Genomic DNA, 21,791 nt, shown 5'->3' on the forward strand with positions numbered 1-21,791 from the left:
AAGCACTTGGCGACAGTGGGAAGGAAAAACTCCCTTTTAACAGGAAGAAACCTCCAGCAGAACCAGGCTCAGGGAGGGGCAGTCTTCTGCTGGGACTGGTTGGGGCTCAGGGAGAGAACCAGGAAAAAGACATGCTGTGGAGGGGATGGTTTGTGATGATTTGTGGGGCCAAGTACAGTAACTTCAGTTTTATCTGAATTTAAAAGCAGGAAATTAGAGGTCATTCATGTCTTTATGTCTGTAAGACAATCCTGCAGTTTAGCTAATTGGTGTGTGTCCTCTGGCTTCATGGATAGATAAAGCTGGGTATCATCTGCGTAACAATGAAAATTTAAGCAATGCTGTCTAATAATACTGTCTAAGGGAAGCATAAAGTGAATAAAATTGGTCCTAGCACAGAACCTTGTGGAACCTTGTGAAGAAGATTCCCCATTTACATGAACAAATTGTAATCTATTAGATAAATATGATTCAAACCACCGCAGCACAGTGCCTTTAATACCTATGGCATGCTCTAATCTCTGTAATAAAATTTTATGGTCAACAGTATCAAAAGCAGCACTGAGGTCTAACAGAACAAGCACAGAGATGAGTCCACTGTCTGAGGCCATAAGAAGATCATTTGTAACCTTCACTAATGCTGTTTCTGTACTATGATGAATTCTAAAACCTGACTGAAACTCTTCAAATAGACCATTCCTCTGCAGATGATCAGTTAGCTGTTTTACAACTACCCTTTCAAGAATTTTTGAGAGAAAAGGAAGGTTGGAGATTGGCCTATAATTAGCTAAGATAGCTGGGTCAAGTGATGGCTTTTTAAGTAATGGTTTAATTTCTGCCTCCTTAAAAGCCTGTGGTAAGAAGTCCACTTCTTAACTCCTCTCAAAGCCATTAAAATACCGTGAGTCACTTTTGTGTGTATTAAAGTCACTAACTGGGACTCTTGTCTTGTTGTAGTCAAGAAACAAGAATCGTCCTCCATTCCGTTGGCACAGCTTCAAACGCTGTGTGGCTCTCTGCTGAGACAGAGTCTGGTCGGAATTAATAGCTTCAAAACGAATCGCCGCTTTAAAAAAATGACACCTCTTACAAACGTTGTATTACAGACAAGAAACTACAATCCACTAAAATGTTATGTTCCTCCAAAAATGAGATGTGCTGTATTCTTTATAAATTACATACAGCACAGCCAGCTAGCTGTAAGAGCTCAGATCAGATATATGGAAACACATTCATGCCAATAATGTCTGAAAGGAAATGCTTTTGACAAAAACTACAGATTTTGTTTATTCCTATTTATGTCCAGAGATCAAGGATCCACCATGTAGAGTTTATTATGTCCAAAGTTTAAGGATTCAGTGACCAATTTCATATTTATTTACTTTAAGACTCAATAAAATGTTCAATTTCAATTTAATGGGCTTATAAAGCGCCAAATTACAACAAAATCCGTCTCAAGCCGCCTCACATAGAACAGTTCAACATAAAAAAAATTAAATAAATAAATACAAATTAAAAAAATTAAAATATATAATTAAAAACAGAAGACAACATAAAACAGATAAAAATAAAAACTATTCATAAGAAAGAGAATAAAACTAGGCTTTAAGTCTTGACTTAAAAATGTCCACAGACTCCAACTGTCTCACGGTCGCAGGAAGACCGTTCCACAGAGCGGGTGCACGATAAGAAAAAGCTCTTTGACCCGCTGACATAGAAAACCTGTCAAGCCTACTTTTAGTACACAAAAAATTCACAAGAGGTATCAATAAGGGAATCATTAAGGAATCGGATCGATAAGCGGAATTGATAATGGTATCGATATCAATAAAATCTTATTGATACCCATCCCTAATAAACACGGGCAAAGTCGAGGATCATTGACATGCCAGTCTGCAACATCGGCACTGGCGAGGTGATTTTCGATACACTTGATGAAGTTCTGAGGTATGTTTTATTTTCTTCATTATATTTGATTTATCTTTCATGATTTTATTAATGTGTTTCCATTAGTGACACACAGTTCTTGTTTCTGTAAAAAATAACTAAATTTGACACATTCAGTTCTGTAAAATTCAGCTTCACGCATGAATACTAGATCTGTATTGTTTGAAATTCAACTGTGGAGGAAAAACTAATGATCCTGACTTTAATGTCATTGCGGCAACTAATAACGTGGACAAAAACCCAGTTAGGTGATACCCTATGCGGTTGTGTGTAATGTAATAAAACTGATTTTGGTGCGATTTGGAGGTTATAAGGATTTTGTGTTGATTTTATGGATTTTCTCACTTGGTTATACAGGTGGACCCTCAAAGGTGTTGACATGTCACAACACATCACAACAGTACGGTAAAGCAAATGCAATACCGCCCCTGCTGCGCCGATTCTCCGGCCAATCTCACGCTCCATCGTCCCCTCACTCGTAAACAAGACCCCGAGGTACTTGAACTCCTTCAAGTAAGTAAGCAAGCAAGGCCGTATTCCCTACCCGAATCCATTGGTTTCCTACTGAGAACCATGGCCTCAGATTTAAAGGTGCTGATCCTCATCCCAGCCGCTTCACACTCAGCTGCGAACCGATACAGTGAGTCTTGGAGGTCACCGGCCGATGACGCCAACAGGACCACATCATCTGCAAAAAGCAGTGATGAGACCCTGAGCCCACCAAACTGGAAATCCTCCCCCCCGACTACGACTCGATATCCTGTCCATGAATATCACAAACAGGATTGGTGACAAGGTGAAGCCCTGGAGGAGGCCAACCCCCACCAGAAATGAGCCCAACGTACTGCCGAGCACCCGAACACAGTTCTCGCTTTGCAAGAACAGAGATTGGATGGCCCTGATAAGGGACCCCCTCACTCCATACTCCCACAGCACCTCCCACAGTATCTCCCGCGGTACCCGATCATACGGCTTCTCCAAGTCCACAAAACACATGTAGACTGGGTGGGCATACTTCCAGGCACCCTCCAGGATCCTTGTGAAAGTAAATAGCTAGTCGGTTGTTCCACAACCAGGACAGAACCCGCATTGTTCTACTTCAATCAGAGGTTCGACTATCGGCCAAACCCTCCTTTCCAGCACCCTGGAGAAGACTTTACCAGGGAGGCTGAGTAGTGTGATACCCCTGTAGTTGGCACACACTCTCTGGTCCCCTTTTTAAATATGGGGACCACCACCCCAGTTTGCCACTCCTTAGGCACTGTCCCAGACCTCAACACAATGTTGAAGAGACGTCTCATCCAAGACAGTCCCTCCACACCCAGCGCCTTCAGCATTTCTGGACGGATCTCATCAGCCTCCGGGGCCTTGCCACTGCGGAGTTGTTTGACTACCTCAGTGACTTCCACCAGGGAAATTGATGAAAATCCTCCATCAGCTTCCAGCTCTGCCCCTACTATAGAGGGCACTCCGGTCTGATGCAGGAGTTCTTCAAAGTGTTCCTTCCAGCACCAGATTACATCCTTAGTTGAGGTCAACAGAATCCCATCCTTACTGTAGACAGCTTGGATGGTTCCCCGTTTTCTCCTCCTGAGGTGCCTCAAGGTCCGCCAGAAGCACCTTGATGCCGACCGAAAGTCCTTGTACATGGTTGCGCCGAACTCCTCCCACACCCGCTGCTTTGCCTCCCCCACAGCAGAGGCTGCTGCCCTTCGGGCCTGTCGGTACTTTGCAACTGCCTCTGGAGTCCTCCAAAGTAACATATCCCGGAAGGACTCCTTCTTCAGTTGGACGGCTTCCCTGACCACCGGTGTCCACCACGGTGTTCAAGGGTTGCCACCCATTGAGGCACCTAAGACCTTCAGGCCACAGCTGGTCTTTTTCCTTTTTTGTCCGGAGGACACGACATCCATGATTTCCAAAAATAATTTGAAATGTGGACTCATCAGACCACAGCACACTTTTCCACTTTGTGTCTGTCCATTTCAAATGAGCTCAGGCCCAGAGAAGGCAGTGGCATTTCTGGATGTTGTTGATGTTTGGCTTTCACTTTGCATGGTAGAGTTTTAACTTGCACTTGTAGATGTAGCGACGAACTGTGTTTACTGACAATGTTTTTCTGAAGTGTTCCCGAGCCCACGCAGTAAGATCTTTTACACAATGATGTTGGTTTTTAATGCAGTGCCGCCTGAAGGATCGAAGGTCACGTGCATTCAGTGTTGGTTTTCGGCCTTGCTGCTTACGTATTGAAAGATTTCCAGATTCTCTGAATCTTCTGATTATATTATGGACTGTAGATGATGGAATCCCTAAATTCCTTGCAATTGAATGAGTTGAGAAGCATTGTTCTGAAACAGACTATTTTTTCATGCAGTTGTTCACAAAGTGGTGATCCTCACCACCATCTTTGCTTGTGAATGGCTGAGACTTTCGGGGATGCTCCTTTTATACCCAATCATGACACTCACCTGTTTCCAATTAACCTGTTCACCTGTGGAATGTTCCAAACAGGTGTTCTTTGAGCATTTATCAGTTTTCCCAGTCTTTTGTTGCCCCGTCCCAGCTTTTTTGAAACGTGTTGCAGGCATCCATTTCAAAATGAGCAAATATTGGCACAAAACAAAAGAATCTATCAGTTTGAGCATTAAATATCTTGTCTTTGTGGTGTATTCAATTGAATATAGGTTGAAGATGATTTTCAAATCATTGTATTCTGTTTTTTTTTTTAACATTTCACACAACATCCCAACTTCATTGGAACTGGGGTTGTAGGGTCAATTCCTTATTTAGGATCTGTTCCTTATTTTGGGTCTGTTCCTTGTTTAGTGTTTGTTCCTTATTTAGGGTTTGTTCCTTATTTAGGATCCCCTCCTTATTTCGGGTCTGTTTCTTTTTTAGGGCCTGTTGCTTTTTAGGGTCTGTTCCTTATTTAGGGTTCGTTCCTTATTTAGGGTCTGTTCCTTTATCTGTCCCTTACCAAGGCTGCCTCTCTACAGCTGGAGTTGGTTCCCAGGTGCCAAACTGTGGCTGCACATCAGACCCTACTGGTTGGTCTGCGTGTTGCACTGTTTTTACGTTATAGTACGTAAATGAATAATGCGCCACTGATGCTCATTTTTCTTCTTGTTGCGTGAAGTCTTCAATCAATCAATCAACTTTTTTCTTATATAGCGCCAAATCACAACAAACAGTTGCCCCAAGGCGCTCCATATTGTAAGGCAAGGCCATACAATAATTATGAAAAACCCCAACGGTCAAAACGACCCCCTATGAGCAAGCACTTGGCAACAGTGGGAAGGAAAAACTCCCTTTTAACAGGAAGAAACCTCCAGCAGAACCAGGCTCAGGGAGGGGCAGTCTTCTGCTGAGACTGGTTGGGGCTGAGGGAAAAAACCAGGAAAAAGACATGCCGTGAAGGGGGGTAGAGATCGATCACTAATGATTAAATGCAGAGTGATGCATACGGAGCAAAAAGAGAAAGAAACAGTGCATCATGGGAAACCCCCCACAATCTACGTCTAAAGCAGCATAACCAAGGGATGGTCCAGGGTCACCCGATCCAGCCCTAACTATAAGCCTTAGCGAAAAGGAAAGTTTTAAGCCTAATCTTAAAAGTAGAGAGGGTATCTGTCTCCCTGATCTGAATTGGGAGCTGGTTCCACAGGAGAGGAGCCTGAAAGCTGAAGGCTCTGCCTCCCATTCTACTCTTACAAACCCTAGGAACTACAAGTAAGCCCGCAGTCTGAGAGCGAAGCGCTCTAATGGGGTAATATGGTACTACGAGGTCCCTAAGATAAGATGGGACCTGATTATTCAAAACCTTATAAGTAAGAAGAAGAATTTTAAATTCTATTCTAGAATTAACAGGAAGCCAATGAAGAGAGGCCAACACGGGTGAGATATGCTCTCTCCTGCTAGTCCCCGTCAGTACTCTAGCTGCAGCATTCTGAACCAACTGAAGGCTTTTTAGGGAACTTTTAGGACAACCTGATAATAATGAATTACAATAGTCCAGCCTAGAGGAAATAAATGCATGAATTAGTTTTTCAGCATCACTCTGAGACAAGACCTTTCTAATTTTAGAGATATTGCGTAAATGCAAAAAGGCAGTCCTACATATTTGTTTAATATGCGATTTGAATGACATGTCCTGATCAAAAATGACTCCAAGATTTCTCACAGTATTACTAGAGATCAGGGAAATGCCATCCAGAGTAACGATCTGGTTAGACACCATGCTTCTAAGATTTGTGGGGCCAAGTACAATAACTTCAGTTTTATCTGAGTTTAAAAGCAGGAAATTAGAGGTCATCCATGTCTTTATGTCTGTAAGACAATCCTGCAGTTTAGCTAATTGGTGTGTATCCTCTGGCTTCATGGATAGATAAAGCTGGGTATCATCTGCGTAACAATGAAAATTTAAGCAATACCGTCTAATAATACTGCCTAAGGGAAGCATGTATAAAGTGAATAAAATTGGTCCTAGCACAGAACCTTGTGGAACTCCATAATTAACTTTAGTCTGTGAAGAAGATTCCCCATTTACATGAACAAACTGTAATCTATTAGACAAATATGATTCAAACCACCGCAGCGCAGTGCCTTTAATACCTATGGCATGCTCTAATCTCTGTAATAAAATTTTATGGTCAACAGTATCAAAAGCAGCACTGAGGTCCAACAGAACAAGCACAGAGATAAGTCCACTGTCCGAAGCCATAAGAAGATCATTTGTAACCTTCACTAATGCTGTTTCTGTACTATGATGAATTCTAAAACCTGACTGAAACTCTTCAAATAGACCATTCCTCTGCAGGTGATCAGTTAGCTGTTTTACAACTACCCTCTCAAGAATCTTTGAGAGAAAAGGAAGGTTGGAAATTGGCCTATAATTAGCTAAGATAGCTGGGTCAAGTGATGGCTTTTTAAGTAATGGTTTAATTACTGCCACCTTAAAGGCCTGTGGTACATAACCAACTAACAATGATAGATTGATCATATTTAAGATTGAAGCATTAAATAATGGTAGGACTTCCTTGAGCAGCCTGGCAGGAATGGGGTCCAATAAACATGCCGATGGTTTGGACGAAGCAACCAATGAAAATAACTCAGACAGAACAACCGGAGAGAAAGAGTCTAACCAAATACCGGCATCACTGAAAGCAGCCAAAGATAACGATACATCTTTGGGATGGTTATGAGTAATTTTTTCTCTAATAGTCAAAATTTTGTTAGCAAAGAAAGTCATGAAGTCATTACTAGTTAAAGTTAATGGAATACTCAGCTCAATAGAGCTCTGACTCTTTGTCAGCCTAGCTACAGTGCTGAAAAGAAACCTGAGGTTATTCTTATTTTCTTCAATTAGTGATGAGTAGAAAGATGTCCTAGCTTTACGGAGGGCTTTTTTATAGAGCAACAAACTCTTTTTCCAGGCTAAGTGAAGATCTTCTAAATTAGTGAGACGCCATTTCCTCTCCAACTTACGGGTTATCTGCTTTAAGCTACGAGTTTGTGAGTTATACCACGGAGTCAGACACTTCTGATTTAATGCTCTCTTTTTCAGAGGAGCTACAGCATCCAAAGTTGTCTTCAAAGAGGATGTAAAACTATTGACGAGATACTCTAACTCCCTTACAGAGTTTAGGTAGCTACTCTGCTCTGTGTTGGTATATGACATTAGAGAACATAACGAAGGAATCATATCCTTAAACCTAGTTACAGCGCTTTCTGAAAGACTTCTAGTGTAATGAAACTTATTCCCCACTGCAGGGTAGTCCATCAGGGTAAATCAATCAATCAATCAATCAACTTTTTTCTTGTATAGCGCCAAATCACAACAAACAGTTGCCCCAAGGCGCTCCACATTGCAAGGCAAGGCCATACAATAATTATGAAACACAGTCTACGTCTAAAGCAACATAACCAAGGGATGGTCCAGGGTCACCCGATCCAGCCCTAACTATAAGCCTTAGCGAAAAGGAAAGTTTTAAGCCTAATCTTAAAAGTAGAGAGGGTATCTGTCTCCCTGATCTGAATTGGGAGCTGGTTCCACAGGAGAGGAGCCTGAAAGCTGAAGGCTCTGCCTCCCATTCTACTCTTACAAACCCTAGGAACTACAAGTAAGCCCGCAGTCTGAGAGCGAAGCGCTCTAATGGGGTAATATGGTACTACGAGGTCCCTAAGATAAGATGGGACCTGATTATTCAAAACCTTATAAGTAAGAAGAAGAATTTTAAATTCTATTCTAGCATTAACAGGAAGCCAATGAAGGGAGGCCAACACGGGTGAGATATGCTCTCTCCTGCTAGTCCCCGTCAGTACTCTAGCTGCAGCATTCTGAACCAACTGAAGGCTTTTTAGGGAACTTTTAGGACAACCTGATCATAATGAATTACAATAGTCCAGCCTAGAGGAAATAAATGCATGAATTAGTTTTTCAGCATCACTCTGAGACAAGACCTTTCTGATTTTAGAGATATTGCGTAAATGCAAAAAGGCAGTCCTACATATTTGTTTAATATGCGCTTTGAATGACATATCCTGATCAAAAATAACTCCAAGATTTCTCACAGTATTACTAGAGATCAGGGAAATGCCATCCAGAGTAACGATCTGGTTAGACACCATGCTTCTAAGATTTGTGGGGCCAAGTACAATAACTTCAGTTTTATCTGAGTTTAAAAGCAGGAAATTAGAGGTCATCCATGTCTTTATGTCTGTAAGACAATCCTGCAGTTTAGCTAATTGGTGCGTATCCTCTGGCTTCATGGATAGATAAAGCTGGGTATCATCTGCGTAACAATGAAAATTTAAGCAATACCGTCTAATAATACTGCCCAAGGGAAGCATGTATAAAGTGAATAAAATTGGTCCTAGCACAGAACCTTGTGGAACTCCATAATTAACTTTAGTCTGTGAAGAAGATTCCCCATTTACATGAACAAACTGTAATCTATTAGACAAATATGATTCAAACCACCGCAGCGCAATGCCTTTAATACCTATGACATGCTCTAATCTCTGTAATAAAATTTTATGGTCAACAGTATCAAAAGCAGCACTGAGGTCCAACAGAACAAGCACAGAGATAAGTCCACTGTCCGAAGCCATAAGAAGATCATTTGTAACCTTCACTAATGCTGTTTCTGTACTATGATGAATTCTAAAACCTGACTGAAACTCTTCAAATAGACCATTCCTCTGCAGGTGATCAGTTAGCTGTTTTACAACTACCCTCTCAAGAATCTTTGAGAGAAAAGGAAGGTTGGAGATTGGCCTATAATTAGCTAAGATAGCTGGGTCAAGTGATGGCTTTTTAAGTAATGGTTTAATTACTGCCACCTTAAAGGCCTGTGGTACATAACCAACTAACAAAGATAGATTGATCATATTTAAGATTGAAGCATTAAATAATGGTAGGACTTCCTTGAGCAGCCTGGCAGGAATGGGGTCTAATAAGCATGTTGATGGTTTGGATGAAGTAACTAATGAAAATAACTCAGACAGAACAATCGGAGAGAAAGAGTCTAACCAAATACCGGCATCACTGAAAGCAGCCAAAGATAACGATACATCTTTGGGATGGTTATGAGTAATTTTTTCTCTAATAGTCAAAATTTTGTTAGCAAAGAAAGTCATGAAGTCATTACTAGTTAAAGTTAATGGAATACTCAGCTCAATAGAGCTCTGACTCTTTGTCAGCCTGGCTACAGTGCTGAAAAGAAACCTGGGGTTGTTCTTATTTTCTTCAATTAGTGATGAGTAGAAAGATGTCCTAGCTTCACGAAGGGCTTTCTTATAGAGCAACAAACTCTTTTTCCAGGCTAAGTGAAGATCTTCTAAATTAGTGAGACGCCATTTCCTCTCCAACTTACGGGTTATCTGCTTTAAGCTACGAGTTTGTGAGTTATACCACGGAGTCAGACACTTCTGATTTAAAGCTCTCTTTTTCAGAGGAGCTACAGCATCCAAAGTTGTCTTCAATGAGGATGTAAAACTATTGACAAGATACTCTAACTCCCTTACAGAGTTTAGGTAGCTACTCTGCTCTGTGTTGGTATATGACATTAGAGAACATAAAGAAGGAATCATATCCTTAAACCTAGTTACAGCGCTTTCTGAAAGACTTCTAGTGTAATGAAACTTATTCCCCACTGCAGGGTAGTCCATCAGGGTAAATGTAAATGTTATTAAAAAATGATCAGACAAAAGGGAGTTTTCAGGGAATACTGTTAAGTCTTCTATTTCCATACCATAAGTCAGAACAAGATCTAAGATATGATTAAAGTGGTGGGTGGACTCATTTACTTTTTGAGCAAAGCCGATAGAGTCTAATAATAGATTAAATGCAGTGTTGAGGCTGTCATTCTCAGCATCTGTGTGGATATTAAAATCGCCCACAATAATTATCTTATCTGAGCTAAGCACTAAGTCAGACAAAAGGTCTGAAAATTCACAGAGAAACTCACAGTAACGACCAGGTGGACGATAGATAATAACAAATAAAACTGGTTTTGGGACTTCCAATTTGGATGGACAAGACTAAGAGACAAGCTTTCAAATGAATTAAAGCTCTGTCTAGGTTTTTGATTAATTAATAAGCTGGAATGGAAGATTGCTGCTAATCCTCCGCCCCGGCCCGTGCTACGAGCATTCTGACAGTTAGTGTGACTCGGGGGTGTTGACTCATTTAAACTAACATATTCATCCTGCTGTAACCAAGTTTCTGTTAGGCAGAATAAATCAATACGTTGATCAATTATTATATCATTTACCAACAGGGACTTAGAAGAGAGAGACCTAATGTTTAATAGACCACATTTAACTGTTTTAGTCTGTGGTGCAATTGAAGGTACTATATTATTTTTTCTTTTTGAATTTTTATGCTTAAATAGATTTTTGCTGGTTATTGGTGGTCTGGGAGCAGGCACCGTCTCTACGGGGATGGGGCAACGAGGGGATGGCAGGGGGAGAGAAGCTGCAGAGAGTTGTATAAGACCACAGCTCTGCCTCCTGGTCCCAACGCTGGACAGTCACAGTTTGGAGGATCCAAGAAAATTGGCCAGATTTCTAGAAATGAGAGCTGCTCCATCTAAAGTGGGATGGATGCCGTCTCTCCTAACAAGACCAGGTTTTCCCCAGAAGCTTTGCCAATTATCAATGAAGCCCACCTCATTTTTTGGACACCACTCAGACAGCCAGCAATTCAAGGAGAACATGCGGCTAAACATGTCACTCCCGGTCTGATTGGGGAGGGGCCCAGAGAAAACAACAGAGTCCGACATTGTTTTTGCAAAGTTACACACCGATTTAATGTTAATTTTAGTGACCTCCGATTGGCGTAACCGAGTGTCATTACTGCCGATGTGAATTACAATCTTACCAAATTTACGCTTAGCCTTAGCCAGCAATTTCAAATGTCCTTCGATGTCGCCTGCTCTGGCCCCCGGAAGACAATTGACAATGGTTGCTGGTGTCGCTAACTTCACATTTCTCAAAACAGAGTCGCCAATAACCAGAGTTTGATCCTCGGCGAGTGTATCGTCGAGTGGGGAAAAACGGTTAGAGATGTGAACGGGTTGACGGTGTACACGGGGCTTCTGTTTAGGACTACGCTTCCTCCTCACAGTCACCCAGTCAGCCTGCTTTCCCGACTGCACGGGATCTGCCAGGGGGGAACTAGCGGCGGCTAAGCTACCTTGGTCCGCACCGACTACAGGGGCCTGGCTAGCTGTAGAATTTTCCACGGTGCGGAGCCGAGTCTACAATTCGCCCAGCCTGGCCTCCAAAGCTACGAATAAGCTACACTTATTACAAGTACCATTACTGCTAAAGGAGGCCGAGGAATAACTAAACATTTCACACCCAGAGCAGAAAAGTGCGGGAGAGACAGGAGAAGCCGCCATGCTAAATCGGCTAAGAGCTAGTAGCTACGCAACCTAGCGGATTCCTAAAAACACACAAAGTGAATAATGTGTAAATAATTTAAAGGTGATTCAGCAGAAGGAGTGCCCCAATCAAGGCACCAAACAGGCCATGAAGCAGCACAGGCAACGCACGACAACAGCGAATGCACGACAACGGTGCTAAAATAAAATAAAAATCAACTAAACACGCTGTGGACCAGCACAGATAACGCACGACAACAGTGCTAAAAGAGAAAATAAAATAAAAAAATAAAAACGAAAGCGTTAGCAAGCTAGTTAGCTTGCCAACGCTGATGAAAGTTAGCTGATAAAAGTGCTCCGTCGCGATGTTTCGACCGTTAGAGGTCTTCCTTAGGCGTTGGAGCACAGTAAAAAAATTTAAAAAAGTAAAAAGGTAAAAAAAGTCTTGAAAAAGACTGTTAATTCAAGTCCAAAGTAGCAGGTAGCAGTCTCTGTGTAAACAGTCCCAACCTGTTTTCACACCACGTTTGAAAAATGATTGATTTTATTTATATGTTTTTCTCTTCAGTGTGTGTTAAATCCCTTTTTGGCCATCTTGTCATAATTATGCACACTTTGATATGGTGAGAAAAGATGATCAGGTCAAAATACTCCCTCACCCAATAACTGTGCACACAGTATTGAACTGACTTTGATTATCAATTTTGTTAACTGAGCCCCTATTATTCAAATCAAAGGAAATCTTGAAAATGGTAAATCTCGGATTCACACGGACCTGATACAGATCAGTGACAGACTAGGCTAGGACACCTAGCCTTTGTTAGGTTCTGCTATTAACATCATTACATTACATTAACATTAACATCTGCTGGCCAATTAGCGTCCGATAAATTTAGTTTCGATAACTTTTAAACCACTAACGTTTTTTTTTTACATAGTTAGTAATGGTGAAAAACATTGATAAACCCTGTTGGCTCCTGTCTGCTATTTATTTTGCAACAGTGAGGCAGCTGAGAGGAGCTGAGATCAACACTACCCCAGCAGAAGGGGCCTGGCTGCCAGGCTGCCACAAAAAAAAAAAAAAAACAACAAAAGTCATTACCCTTGACAGTATACAGTGGTCCAGCTGTGAAGTAGATGTCTTGAAAAGGAAAGAAGGTTTGACTTCTGGTTTTGATTTATAAATCAAATTAATCCGGATAGAATTAATGTCAACTCTTAAAATGTACAAAGTGAAATTATACCACGTATCTGTTAATTTTGCAATAACGCACTAATTCTGAAGATTTGAACATTAACACACAGAGATGCCCAAAGGTATTATGTGTAAGCTCAGCCTCCGCTCACACTGATTGGTTGACTAATTCATTCTATGTAAAATCCAAGACAAGTTAATGTAATGTGTGTGTGTGTGTGTGTGTGTTGGTTGGTGTTTATAAATAAATGGGTTTTGTAAAATATCTCATTTTTTTCATTTGTTAAAAAATGGCATTTGCAAAACCGAAAAGTCTGTTAAGTTTTGATTCAGATCGACAACTGTGAGATATAACCGAGGTCAAAATACATAGAAAACTGCCATCTACTGGTGCCCGGTTATATCACACAATTGTCGAATCACAACTTACCCATAATCCCTTTGGTCATCTGTGTGTGTTCAAATCTTCAGAATTAGTGCATTATTTAAAATGAACAGATAATGTGTTATGTTTTCTCTTTGTAAAAGTGACAGATTTGACATTCATGTAATCTATCCAGATTAATTTGATTTATAAATCAAAACCAGAAGTCAAACCTGCTTTCCTTTTCAAGACGTCTGCCTCACGGCTGTCTGTCTGTATGCTGTCAAGGTAAATGACGCTTCTCTGCAGCAGTGGGCAGGACGCACAAAGACAGAAGCACTGACTCATTGGCTGTTTGGGTTTGTGGTCACTTTTGATTCTTTCAGAAGCTTTGATGGTGTTTAAACTCAAAATCGGCTTGTTGGTAGCTGAGAGTGTACCAGAGACAATACTGAAAGTTACGCATTAGCTGTAGCTTCCGATAATTTTTTTGGTGGTTTATCAGTTTAGTGTTATAAAAGATAATTTTTCAGTTAACTGATTAGCAGTTGGGCAGCATGGTGGATTAGTGGTTAGCACTGTTGCCTCACAGCGAAAAGGTCGTGGGTTCAATTCCCGTGGTCTTTCTGTGTGGAGTTTGCATGTTCTCCCCATGTTTGCGTGGGTTTCCTCCGGGTGCTCCGGTTTCCTCCCACGTCCAAAGACATGCGGGTTAGGTGGATTGGGATCTTTAAATTGTCCTTAGGTGTGCGTGTGGGTGTGTCTGTGTTTGTTTGTCTATTTGTGGCTCTGCGACAGACTGGCGTCCTGTCCTGGGTGTACCCTGCCACACGCCCTGTGACTGCTGGGATAGGCTCCAGCCCCCCGCGACCCTTAATTGGACTAAGCGGTAGAACATGAATGAATGAATGATTAGCGGTTATCAAAGCTACCATTTTGGTTAGCTGTGCCCACCAATGTCCAAATGCATAAACACAGTCATTCTTATATTTACTTTGACTTCTGTTTCATTGCAGACAGTTTGAACACAAAATATTTCACTTTTTTGTGGTCAACTTCATTTTGTTTGCTAATATAAATTAATTTTTACATTTCAGAGTTCCAACACATTTTGAAAAAATTTGGGATGCTAAAACATTCACTACTTAACTCAAAGAAATCCACACTACTTCTGAACAAAGTAAAATTTTAGTGTCACGCCATAATGTTGTGCTCAACAAAGGTTTCCCAAAATAGTTCCTTGCCCATGTGTTTATATCAGCTATTGATGAATGATTGAATGAATTAATTAATAAATGTATTTATTCGGCACACACACACTTAAAAAAATGTCTTGTAAAACAAAAACAAAACAAAAAACTCATAGGCAATTTCCCAGTTTTGTGTGGCTGAAATGGTGTAGGCAGAAGCAAATGCTTATAAACACCCACCTCTTTTACCATTTGCTACACACACACACACACACACACACACACACACACACACACACCACACACACCACACACACACACACACACACACCACACACACACCACACACACACACACACACACATATACAGTGAGGAAAATAAGTATTTGAACACTCTGTGGTTTTACAAGTTCTCCCACTTAGAAATCATGGAGGGGTCTGAAATTTTCATCTTAGGTGCATGTCCACTGTGAGAGACATAATCTAAAAAAAAATATCCGGAAATCACAATGTATGATTTTTTTAATAATTTATTTGTATGTTACTGCTGCAAATAAGTATTTGAACACCTGTGAAAATCAATGTTAATATTTGGTACAGTAGCATTTGTTTGCAATTACAGAGGTCAAACGTTTCCTGTAGTTTTTCATCAGGTTTTCACACACTGCAGCAGGGATTTTGGTCCATTCCTCCATACAGATCTTCTCTAGATCAGCCAGGTTTGCAGTTTCAGCTCCCTCCAAAGATTTTCTATTGAGTTCAGGTCTGGAGACTGGCTCGGCCACTCCAGAACCTTGATATGCTTCTTACGGAGCCCCTCCTTGCTTATCCTGGCTGTGTGCTTCGGGTCATTGTCATGTTGAAGACCCATCCACGACCCATCGTCAATGCTCTAACTGAGGGAAGGAGGTTGTTCCCCAAAATCTCACAATACATGACCCCGGTCATCCTCTCCTTAATACAGTGCAGTCGTCCTGTCCCACGTGCAGAAAAACACCCCAAAGCATGATGCTTCCACCCCCATGCTTCACAGTAGTAGGTTTTGGGATGGTACTCAGCATTCTTCTTCCTCCAAACACGGCGAGTGGAATTAAGACCAAAAAGTTTTATTTTGGTCTCATCTGACCACATAACTTTCTCCCATGACTCCTCTGGATCATCCAAATGGTCCTGGGCAAACTTAAGACGGGCCTGGACGTGTGCTGATTTATTTTTCTAAATCCATATGGCTGTTCACTGAGTATATGATGTTTAGTTATGAAATTGTTTAACCTCTTTACAAATATCAAATCTAGAATTTTTGAAAATTGTGGTAACAATGGGATTGTCCTGTAGTTTGAAAAGACATGTTTGTCACCAGATTTGAACAGTGGTATCACTTTAGCTATTTTCATTTTGGACAGAAATTTTGCAGTCATTAGTGAGAAATTACAAATTTCAGTTAAAGGTTTAGCAATACAATCAGTGTTCTTTATCAAAAACATATCAAAGTTGTAACTGTCAGTTGATTTTTTTTTTATTTTATTTTTTTTAGTTTATGAACTATTTCAGTAAGCATTGATTGATCTCAAGCATTGATGAATGAAGATTCTTGATGCAGTGCCACGGGCACCTATTTTATTATGTCCTTGGTGGACGTAATAAATGCAACTTACCCTCCTGTGCGGCTGCTTTTTTTGTTTGTGTTTGTTTGTTTGTTTGTTTTTTGGACAGGTGCGACTTTGTGTCCAAAAAATCTGGCATGTTAACAAATGAAATAGTTCTGACAACACAAAACATGAACTATCTTGGATTCGTCCTGTCTGCAATGAAATAAAAGTCAACGTAAATGTGGGAGTCCCTGCAGCTATTTCCAGACCATCTCAGCGTTTCTGATTTGGGATTGTATGTGTCCAAAATGAAAGCTGTTTGTCATTGCCTCAGGTGGTTCCAGTGGTGGCTCGGATCCTGACGGAGATGTTTTCCGGTGAACTCAGCTGGTCCAACGATAGTATTCGGCTTCAGATCTCCAACCCGGATGTGAAGGACCAGACGGTGGAGCAGTTCAAGGAGCTCCAAAGACTGCTGCAGAGCCACCACATCCAGGGGCCCTGGGGCCCTCACGTGGCCTGATGGTTCCACTGCCCATAAGGATTTTGGGAGGTCCAAAAAGCTGTGTTTGACACTGAGCACAGAACATAAAGTCCTGATTTCCACATTAGAGGGTTTTTTTTGGTAGTTGTTGGTGGGGCTATTCCACAGAGTGCCGTTCTTTCCCGTTTCATTCCAAAGAGCACATCAGGGCATATTTTGAAGCATCCTTGTAACTTCTTGATCCATCTTTGTCTTTGTGTTAAACAGACTTGGTAGTTACAGTAGTTACACAGTAGTTACGGCGATCATTGGCACCATGTTTGAAATCAGGATTGAGTGATTGAACCGTTCAAAACTTTTATCTCAGTTCTCCAAATCGTTGATAGTTTGTGGTAACTTCCTGGTGTTCATTGTCTTAACAGCTTCAGTCGTGTTTAAACTGAAACTTTAAACAGGGTATTTGTAGTGACTACAGCTTCAAACTTGTTTGATTGCGCAGCATCAGGGTAAAAATGTAAAGGCGAAGAAGCTGTGTTTGTTGTGGTTCTAGCCCTTAGGTGTTGAGTGGTCTGCACGTTATAAACCAGCTTTTAGGAGGTACGATGGCTTAAGTCCTTTCATCCCATTTTTGCACATTTTTTAGATTGGGGGCGATCGGAGTGGAACAGCGTCCTGTGGAATCGCTGTCAGAGAAAACATTTCAGTGGTTGTGAAGGGGTAAAGATCTGACTGCATCTTCTTTTTCTTTGTAAATGTGGACTTTTGATGAATGAATTCAAAAATGTAAAATGTGTTGTGGTTTCTCTTCACTTTCACAAGTGCTTCCTTCAACTCCTTTTTGTGGCCCAAGGAGATTTGTAAATACAAATAGGAATTGAACCACCAACTTTGCACTGAACTGGTTGTTCCATCTGTGCCACATTCATATTGTTTGTCGGTGCTTCAGTCCAAATGGTTCAAACTTGAAAGCTTAAAGTAAAACAGTGATTCCATTCATTCACTTTATATACCAGCTTAATCCATTTAAGGGTCACCGGGGGGTGGAACCTATCCCAGCACTCACAGGGTGTGAGGCGGGTTCACCCTGGACAAGACGCCAGTCTTTGGTATGGACAGAAAAAGACAAAATCACTCTCATTCACAAGTCCAGATTTTGACGATGAGTTGTAGTTGAAGAAAGGGACCTCAATCCTTCTGTAAAGACCTCATGTGGGAGGTCTTCTCTGGGTGCCTTTAAGGGCAGCAACAGTTTCTTAAGGTTCGACTGGATTTTTCAATGACATCTTTCATTCATTCATTTTCTATACCTGCTTACTCCAATCCAGAGTCATAGGCAGTGGCGGCTAGCCCATAGGGGGCGCCGCCCTCCCAGATGTGGAGGGGAAAAATAATAAAATAGATATTTAAAAAAAAAAGTATTATCACTGCCAGTTTCACTTAATAGTACGTGCCGACATGTAATCTGAATGATTAAAACATTTCCACCAGCTGACTCATTCAACAGTGCATTTATTTCCACAGACAGAACGTTTCTCTTCTTGGGCGCTCTCACTCAAAGAGCCCCTTGAAGTGCAGCAAAATGACCTATTGTGTGTGTGTGGTTGCTAAGAAAAACGAACACAAACATTCTCCTTCGCTCTCTCACATACATACACACCCTCTCTCTCTCACACACTCTCCCTCTCTCACATACATACACACCCTCTCTCTCTCTCACACACCCTCTCTCTCACACACGCATTCTCTCTCACACACACTTCCATTCTCTCTCACACAGACAAAAACACTCTCCCTCTCTCTCATACACTCTGTCCCTCTCACACACATACTTTCTCTCACTCACACTCTCCCTCTCTCTCACACACACTCTCCCCCTCTCTCACACACAAACATACACACTCTCACACACACTCTCCCTCTCTCTCACAAACATACACACCTTCTCTCTCTCACACACTCTCTCCCTCACACACATACACACCCTCTCTCTCACACACACACACACACACTCCCTCTCACACACACTATCCCCCTCTGTCCCTCTCTGACACACACACTCCCTTCTCTCACACACGCACACATTCTCTCTCACACATACAAAAACACTCTCCCTCTCTCTCATACACACTGTCTCTTTCACACACATACTCTCTCTCACACACACATACTTTCTCTCACTCACACTCTCCCTCTCTCACACACACACACACACACACACATTCCCCCTCTCTCACACACTCCCCCTCTCTCTCTCTCACAAACATACACACCTTCTCTCACACACTCTCTCCCTCACACACACGCTCCCTCTTTCTCACAGACTCTCTCCCTCTCTCACACACAAACTGTCACACACACACTATCCCCCTCTCTCTCTCCCCTCTCTCTAAGACAGAAACATACACACTCTCTCACACACTCTCCCTCTCTCACACAAACATACATACCTTCTCTCTCACACTATCCCCACACACACACACTCCCTCTCTCTCACAGACACTCTCTCCCTCTCACACACACAAACTGTCACACACACACTATCCCCCCCTCTCTCTCTCTCTCTCTCTCTCTCTCTCTCTCTCTCTCTCTCTCTCTCTCTCTCTCTCTCTCACTCACACACACACTCCCTCTCTCTCACACACAAACATACATTCCCTTTCACATACACTCTCACACACACACTCTCCCTCTCTCTCACACTCCATCTCTCTCACACACACATTTCCTCTCTGTCACAGTCACTCTAACACACATACTTTCTCTCTCACACTCCCTCTCAGAAACACACACACTCTCTCACACACACATTGTCTCTCCCTCTCTCGCGCGCACACACACACACATATATTCACTCACACACACACACACTCCCTCTCTCTCTCACATACACACACACACACACACACATATATTCACTCTCTCTCTCACACACACACACACACCCTCTCTCTTTCTCTCACACACCAAATCCCTCTGTCACACACACTTTCCTTCTCTCACACACCAAATCCCTCTCTCTCCCTTTATCACACACTCTCATATGCACACACATTCGTTGTCTCTCTCTCTCTCTCACACACACACACACACATTCTTTCCCTCCCACACACACACTCCCTGTCTCTCCCTTTCTCACACTCCCTCTCTCTCCCCGTCTCTCTCTCTCACAGACACACACACACAAATAATTCCCCTCTCTCTCACGCACTCTCTCCCTCTCTCTCACACACAAACACACACATACTTTCCCTCTCTCTTGCTCTCTCTCACACACACACTTTCCCTCTCTCCCTGTCGTGCACACACAGACACACATGATCACTCTCTCTCACACACATAATCCCCCTCTCACACACATAATCCCTCTCTCACACAGACACACTTTCCCTCTCTCAAACACACACTCCCTCTCACACACATGCTCCCTCTCTCTCACACACAAATACACTCACACACTCACTCTCCCTCTCTCACACAGACACACTTTCCCTCTCTCAAACACACACTCCCTCTCACACACATGCTCCCTCTCTCTCACACACAAATACACACACACACACTCTCCCTCTTTCTCACACACACACACTCTCACACACATACTTTCTCTCTCACACACTCTCCCTCTCTCTCTCTCACAAACACCCTTTCTATCTCACACATACACACACACTATCCCCCTCTCTCACACACACACAATCCCTCTCTCTTCACACACACACACTCCCTCTCTCACACACTCTCTCCCTTTCTTCACACACACACACACACTCCCTCTCTCTCCCTCTCTCCCACAGACACACTCAAACACACTGCCTCTGCCTCACACACACACACTTCCTCTCTCTCCTTCACACACACACACACACTCTCACACAAACACAATCTCCATCTCTCACAGACACACTCTCCCCTCTCCCTCTTTGTTACACTCACTCTCACACACACTCCCTCTCTCCTCCTCTCTCACTCACACACCCCCTCACACATGCACACTCTCACTTTCTATCACACTCACTCTCCATCTCTCCCTTTATCACACACTCTCTCATATACACACACATTCTTTCTCTCTCACACGAACACACGCTCTCCCTCATACACACACACACACACTCCCCCTCTCCCTCCCTCTCTCTCACACACATACTTTCCCTCTCCATCTCTCTCACAAACACACACTCCCTGTCTCTCACACACGCACGCACACAGAGACTCACACACACACTCTCTCTCTTTCTCTGTCCCTCTCTCCCACATACACACACTCTCTCTTTCTGTCCCTCTTTCGTACACACGCATTTTCTCTCACACACATTCTCTCTCTCCCACACACACACACACACACAGACAAACACACACTCTTTTTCTCACACACATACTCTCCCTCTCTCATACACACTCCCTCTCTCTTTCTCTCTCACATACTCTCTAACACACACACATTCTGTCTCACACACACTATCTCTCTCTTTCTCTAACTCACACACACACTCTCCCTCTCTCTCACACACACACACTCCCTCTCTCTCCCTCACACACTCTCTAACACACATTGTCTCTCACACATACTCTTTCTCTAACTCTCACACACATTCTCCCCCTCTCACACACTCACTCCCTCTCCTCTCACACACATACTTTCCCTCTCTCTCACACACACTCTTTCTCTAACTCTCTCTCTCACACACACACACACACTCTCCTCTCACACACACACATTCTCCCCCTCTCTCACATACTCCCTCTCCTCTCACACACGTACTTTCCCTCTCTCTCTCACACACACACTCACTCCCTCTCTCTCTCACACACACACACACATTCTCCCTCTCTCACACACACTCACTCCCTCTCCTTCTCTCACACTCACTCCCTCTCCTTCTCTCACACATACTTTCCCTCTCTCTCTCACACACACACTCTCTCTCTCTCTCACACACGTGTGGGGCCATTTAAAGATTTAAAATCAAATAAAAGAATCTTAAAATGAACTCTAAAGTGCACAGGCAGCCAGTGGAGGGAGGTCAGGATTGGTATAATGTGCTCCTTCTGACGTACTCCAGTTAGCAGAAGGGCGGCGGCATTCTGAGTGAACTGGAGATGTGCACGGGATGCTAACTCCAAGATAAAGTGC

At 42.5% G+C, this 21,791-nt stretch overlaps 1 protein-coding gene across 1 annotated transcript in view; it reads left to right on the forward strand.

Moving 5' to 3' along the window:
• The window catches only part of irf5 (interferon regulatory factor 5), a 103,319-nt gene extending 85,170 nt beyond the window's left edge, over positions 1–18,149 (forward strand). The window contains exon 9 of the mRNA XM_034163546.1: positions 16,508–18,149. Coding sequence (XP_034019437.1) covers positions 16,508–16,696 — 189 coding nt within the window. The 3' untranslated portion in view covers positions 16,697–18,149. The remainder of the gene's footprint in view (positions 1–16,507) is intronic.
• The last annotated feature ends 3,642 nt before the right edge of the window (positions 18,150–21,791 follow it).

The sequence above is a fragment of the Thalassophryne amazonica genome, chromosome 22, assembly GCF_902500255.1.
Source record: "Thalassophryne amazonica chromosome 22, fThaAma1.1, whole genome shotgun sequence".
Classification (NCBI taxonomy): domain Eukaryota; kingdom Metazoa; phylum Chordata; class Actinopteri; order Batrachoidiformes; family Batrachoididae; genus Thalassophryne; species Thalassophryne amazonica.